This window comes from Paramisgurnus dabryanus, chromosome 4, assembly GCF_030506205.2.
Source record: "Paramisgurnus dabryanus chromosome 4, PD_genome_1.1, whole genome shotgun sequence".
NCBI classification, from domain to species: Eukaryota; Metazoa; Chordata; class Actinopteri; order Cypriniformes; family Cobitidae; genus Paramisgurnus; species Paramisgurnus dabryanus.
In genome coordinates, this window is record NC_133340.1 from 21,886,606 (window position 1) to 21,893,283 (window position 6,678).

Below are 6,678 nucleotides of genomic sequence, written 5' to 3' on the forward strand. Positions count from 1 at the left end.
GAAAAGCAGTAGGCGAGGCGAGTAGTATGTCCGAATACATAGTATTCGAAAAACAGTATGCGAAAAGTACCCGGATGACCTACTACTTCCGGTTAGATTTTGCAGTGTGCATACGATGGACGCTTCACTATCCCATGATGCCCCGGACGAGGAGTTATCCAACGAAGAAGAAGAGGCACGCGGCTGTTTTCGCGCTGAAATGACATGACGTGATGACGACGTATGTCACGTGATGTAGCAACATGGCGGAATGTAGTACGTCCGAATCTCATTCATACTACCCGGATTCATACTATACAGTACCTACTGTTTTAACGCCAAGTAAGTAGGTACTTCATCTAATTCAGTACCTACTATACAGTATGCGGTTTCGGACGCAGCCTATGTCTTCGCTGGACTGTGCCATAACTGAAACGCTATTGGTTATTTTTTTTTAAAGGGGGAGGGTCTTCTCGATACCTCCATTGTTTCAGTTAAAGGTGGGGTGCATGATTTTTAAAAAAAAAAAACTTTGGAAAAGGGAGTCGGGCCAACTACCAAAACACACTTGTAGCCAAACAGCAGTAAGGGGCCTGTCTACTAACCGACACCTGCCTTGGTTGCGTATGTGTGGGGGCGGGTCTACCCCAATTCTATTGGGATAGGGGCGTGTTTGTTTAGGTGATTTCAAATGTCAACATTGGCTTTCAGAGATCATGCACCCTGCCTTTAAATTGACGTCACCACATCAAATAATGCTGCATTTCAATGCGCTTTTACGTTTAAATGTTGTATAGACCTTATGTACTTTACATTTTTAAGCTCTATACATCACTGAGATGTTGATAGACCAAAGTTGACATATAATTCAAAATTCAACTTAAAAATAAAGCCATTTTATTTTGATTATTAAATATTTATAAACTAAAACATTTCAAAACAGTTCAACAGTGGTAGTATGTAAATATATTATAAATTATTTATATTTTGCTGTTATGTAGATGATGTGTAAATATCAATTATTTACATTTATATTTGCTTATTTTTGTAAATTAAATTCAAATAGACTGCATGCGGAAAAAGCGCTCTATAACATCAGGAAGCAGAGTTAAGATAAGGAAACCAAAAGGAAAGCTGAGGGTGAGAGATAGAGAGTTAAAATGCACAATAGGTGGACATGTGTATCTTCTGGACATCATCTTAAATCAGTGAAGGGAAAGTTTCCATAACACTAGGAAGGAATAGCTCTTCTGTAATTTTAAATGGATCACCATGTTGAAATACAATGATGTACTGATGTGCGTTTTAAGAACATGCGATTACAACCAAATATATTTATTAAATCCTTTAACGATTCAAGAGTTATTAAATTGGAATATGTGTACACTTATTAAAGAGGTTGGCATTAAACACTGTGTGGTCAATGATAATAAATATACTCAAAAGATTCAAAGGTTTTTCTTCCTGAATTTATGCTGAATAACAACAGCCCCAAATATCTTCTTACATCATCACGCTTCTCTGTGTTTAACAAAACCAAACAGTAATGCATTGTTTTCAAGGACAAGTGTTTAACAATAGTATCATAGATTTATAATAGATCACTATTAGTGTAATATCACTATACATATGCTTATATATAAACTTATTTAAATAAACTTTAAAACAATTTTCTCCTGAGAACATAGCTTTTCATTGCCTGATGGTACTCAAAACAAGACTGTACATTTTTTAATAAACTACTTTGATTGTAAACATTCGGTAGTCAGTCGATGTATGTCGATTTTGGTCAGCCCACCCAACCTATTTCTATATCCAGACTTTTTAATCATCATTGAAAGCAATGTTGATTTGTACTGTAAAGAAGTAGAAATATTTTAGTACACTTTAATTTCATCGACTAAACTGCTAAAGACCGTTTTGACTCCCATAAAATGAATATGAGAAGACATTGTGAAAGGTCTAAAAGAAGAAATCCATGCCAAACAAAACTACAGTATAATTCATTTGGTCTTTACAATTTAGATATTGTGCGAATCTGGAATGTTCATAGAGTGGATTTGTGCATGGTCTTTAATGTTCAAGCCCAACAGGCTGGTGGGAAAGGTGGTTTTACATAGAGGTATCAGATTTCAGTTCAGCTTGGTGATGGTCACACCGCCATTGATCTGTATGGTGTCAATGGCTGTAATCGGTGTCACGCGATGATAGAAGTCAAAGAGCTGGTGACCGTCTACGAACACACGAAAGCGGGTGTGCTCGCAATGGATCTCCATCTGCACAGACAAAGCAAACAGAAAGAAAACATGATATTAGGTCGTAAAAAGCAGCTTTATTGTGCTCAAATAGGATGATGAAGATACAGACCCTAAAAGGCTGCCCTGCAATGAAGGGGAAATACGGTATCGACCTCTCCTCATCGCCCCAGGCATCAGAAACGCAGGCGTTGCGCAAAATATCCCGTTCGTCAAACCGTACGCACATATCTAGAGCCACGTCCCCACAACCGCAGGTCAGACTGATGTCAAAACTGACAGAGACAGAGAGAAGATTTACAAACATGTTTTCAGCTTGTCATGTCAAAATGTTTGTAATGAGCACACATGTACGCCATCGTTAACTTTAGAACAAAATTTGTTGATAAGAAACAGCAATTTTATAGCAATACTAAAATAGTTAAAGGCACAATAAGTAATTTTCACCGCTATAGGTCACTAAAAAAAACAACGGGCACAATTTGATGACGTTAATTAAGAGCGTGGAACAATGGGAAATGAAAAATGTATTTACCTTCAATGACTTAACACCGATTATGCTCGTAATAAACTCATAATGTGTGTGGTCATGTAAAAATTTTATTCTTTTTGGGAAAACGGTAATAAACAGCGTAAGCAAATAACAATCCGCACAGGTAGTTTTTTGCTCATAACCCAATTTTGTGTTGCACGTAAACACCTAACCGACTTTTTTGCAGTTTTGTTCATGTGCGCACATCTTTAGCAGGACACAGCGGAGAATCAGAAAAATATGAATTTTACTTTAGAATATATGACAAATTAAATTTTTTATTTGATGTAGATTAAACTAACCAACAGTATATAAAATGAATCAACCTTAAATATATACATACACAGAATAATATTAATACAAAACATATCTTATAATACTAAAACAGTGACACAATTTATTTTTCTGCTAAATACACAATTTTATTTAATAAAGGTATTAATTGTTTATTTAAAAAATATCCAGCCATTATATTTAGCCATTACAGGCGCACAATGAATCTCTAGATAGCCTCGGCTGTAAAGGATTCATTCGTTCTATCCTTAGCAGCGCAGAAAAATAAGGACGCATTTTGAGGCTTTATTTTAGACGTCTTTCAAACTGGGACGACCTTACTAGCCTTAATTCGCACAGTTGTGTCGCAATCGGTCGTAAGATACGTCCTCTGAAGGTCGCAGCCTTCAAATTGGGACCCAGCTTGTGGCGTCACTGCCTACAAGAAACCAGTTTTCTGCATAGCCGGTTTATTGATTTGCATGAAAACAGGTTTCTATAATAAGCAGATTTTTGATAGTTATCGGGTTATTCTTTGCATTTAAACGCAATCAATAGGAAGCGATCCAACAGGACTCACAAATTGGAAAAAGTTTTATTACTGTTAAACTATAATGTAACAACAGTGCGCTAGACATTACTACTTCCGTATACTTCCGCATGCAAATTTCTACTACTGCGCAGACCGATTGGTCCATAATATCAAACAATTGCGAGATCGTTGCGAAAGCAATACTCTTGCGATAGTTTGATGCCATACGCTGATTAATCTGTGCAGTGCCACATGAACTCAAACAAATCTATGGTTTCTATTTCAGCAAAAGCAGAAACCGAGTATAACGCGGACATGACGGCACTGACAAGTGACCCTATGAAGAGAAGTGGAATGTTTTAGGGCTGCACGATAAATCACATGCAATATCACAGGCATCTCGTCAGTAATGCCGGCTCCTTGATTAGTATTAAAACCGCCAACAGCTGCTTTCAGATGGCGCGGCATTAACTGCACAGAGCCGTAATTCCCTGGCAAGCTGGGCCATATCGCATACATATCACAGGCGAAACGTCCGCGATAATTAATGCAAAATTGCCCCGATTGTCAGTTAACTACGGCTCTGTAAATGCTGCTCCACTTGAAAGCAGCTGATGGCGATTTAATACTAATCAAGGACCCGGCATTACTGACGAGATGCGCATGATATTGCATGCAATTTATCGTGCAGCCCTAGAATGTTTTATAAAACTGCAAAATTCTTTGGATTCATGCATTGTTAAAAACATTTGAGATTACATACATAGAAATGTGAGCTAGTCATTTTTGAATATTTTAATGCAAAAATCTTACATATTGTGCCTTTAATTTAAACAAAATGTTCAGAACAACTGCGTACAAGAGCTCTGTGTGTAATTAAAATGTAAATGATCTTCTCTAACACTCTCATAACGCTCAGATTTCGATTTAATCAGCAGATCATCAGTTTAACCTCATGCTAAACGTACTACACAATCACTTACGCTACAGATTTGAAAAGAGATTTACAGGACATGATCAGGCTTTTACAATGAGGGTTGTGTTTTCAGGGCGTGTCCATGCACCTGTACGAGCCCGTACAAGCGTGTGTGCGTTGACAATAACTACCTGTCCGGTTCCGGGTTCACGGAGCCCATGATGGTGATTTTCTTTCCAGACCGCAGTCCACCCCGTATGCCTCCACAGAACGGCACACCCTATCACACGGGACATTGAGTATCCACTGCGACATGGTGTACAGACTCAAATATATTTAAATCAAAACAATATAAAGAGTAAATGGGACATTACCAGTTTTTGTTGCTCATCTTTTTGGTGGGACATGTACTCAACTGAACTGCTCAGATTTCTGTCTCTCTGTGGAGGATAAAGTATAAACAGGACATACTGTAAAAAAGCAGCCATTTACGCAAAAAACATGCAAATCGTATGGAGACACAGAAGTTGAAGAGGAGTGCTGTGCCGTGGTGAAGGAAGTTTAAAACTATATGAAGCTTTTTGGGATGATATACATGATAAAAATATTTAAAAGGTTAGTTCAACCAAAATTAACATTTTCTCACACTTGCGTTATTCCATATTCATATGACAATGACATATTATGGCAAATATATTTAATCTGTTCCTCACACTATGCTATCAAAAACATCAGGGCCATCACTGAAGGTCAACTGGTAAACAAAGGGTGCCGCCCTCAAAGCATATTTTTCTTGACACTATTGGGTATCCTCATAATTTCGCCCTGGCCCCATGAATTCTAGTGATTTCCCTTTTGGGAACGCATTATATTTTTGCACTTGGCAGACACTTTAATCCAAAGCAACTAACCGAGAATTACAAGCTATGCATTTTATTAGTATGCAAGTACCCTGGGGATTGAACCCATGACCTTTGCTGATGAATGGGACTACTTTCATTCTATTGTCCTTGTGGGAGCTCAACATCCCAGTCCCCATTCACCTCTGTTGTGTATGTTGACTCTTTAAAAAGTCCCCCGTGTTTAAATTATTAAGTTAGGTGAAAGGGACAATGGGCTTCATTAGACACTAGGATTAGTGTGAGTAAATCCTGACAGAATTGTATTTTTGGGGGGTCCACTGGTCCTTTAAATCTCCAGTCCGTGCAATGCTTTATTTCCTAGTACAATGACACTGCTGGTATTTCCGTGTGCGAATGAATCAGGACAGCAAATTTTCTAATAGGAACAACTACTACAACCATTGAAAACACACACGTCACTCTTCTTTATGGAAATACTCACAAGTTCTTGTCGGACTGCGCTTAACTCCGCCATTTTACACAGTAATCACAATCTGATGTCCAGTCGCTGGGTTTGGGACGGGGTTCGGCTTCGGTTCGAATAGAGTTGGCTGTGTTTTTAGCAGTCAGAAGATGAAAGGTGCGCAGCAGCGAAGGAATGACATGACACGTGAAACGCGACCAATCAGAACGCGCCCAAGTGTAAGTTTGGATTGTGACGCACACAGATTGGGCGTGTTCGCCTTTACGTGGTGCTGCGCAGATCGAACGGCGTATGATATCAGAGTACCGCGAGAGCACAGCGTTCGAATAGCTCTCGCGGTATTTATGTCATATGGCGTCCGGTCTGCGCAACGCTGTGTAAAGTCGATCACGCCGTCATGGTTTAAAACTTTAATGAGCTTAATGACTTTATTCTTTGTTAATCCTGTTTGGACCCAGCGAAATTTTTTGGGAATTATTTTTACGTCACGGTGTAAGTAGAATCAGAAGCGCATGACTTGTAACATGGAAAAAATATAACACGTAAAAAAAGAAAAAATCTACCCTTACGAAAATTAACCATGGTTTTATTGTGGTAAAAGTGTAGTAACCATGGTTGTTTGGTGTATTGATTACTATCAGCAAAACCATGGTTTTACTACACTAACTATGGTTTAACTATGGTTTTTGAAAACCATGATTGTCAAAACCATGGTTATTTTGTAGTTACTATGGTTTTACTACAGTAACCATGGTTTTTTTAACTTTATATAGCTGTCAAAAGATTAAAACGATATATATATACATACATAACATTTTTCATTTATATATACAAAATAATTACACACAGTGCACACATATTATGC

General features: G+C 38.0%; 1 protein-coding gene across 1 annotated transcript; it reads right to left on the bottom strand.

Annotated features, from left to right (window-relative positions):
- Window positions 1–1,227: 1,227 nt before the first annotated feature.
- On the bottom strand, window positions 1,228–6,014 carry lgalsla (lectin, galactoside-binding-like a). The gene is made up of 5 exons (XM_065274452.2): window positions 5,832–6,014; window positions 4,862–4,927; window positions 4,679–4,767; window positions 2,347–2,509; window positions 1,228–2,255 (listed from the first exon to the last, which is right to left on the bottom strand). Exons 1-5 carry the CDS (start codon window positions 5,862–5,864, stop codon window positions 2,112–2,114), a joined length of 495 nt encoding a protein of 164 aa, XP_065130524.1. The 5' UTR covers window positions 5,865–6,014; the 3' UTR covers window positions 1,228–2,111.
- Window positions 6,015–6,678: the final 664 nt, after the last annotated feature.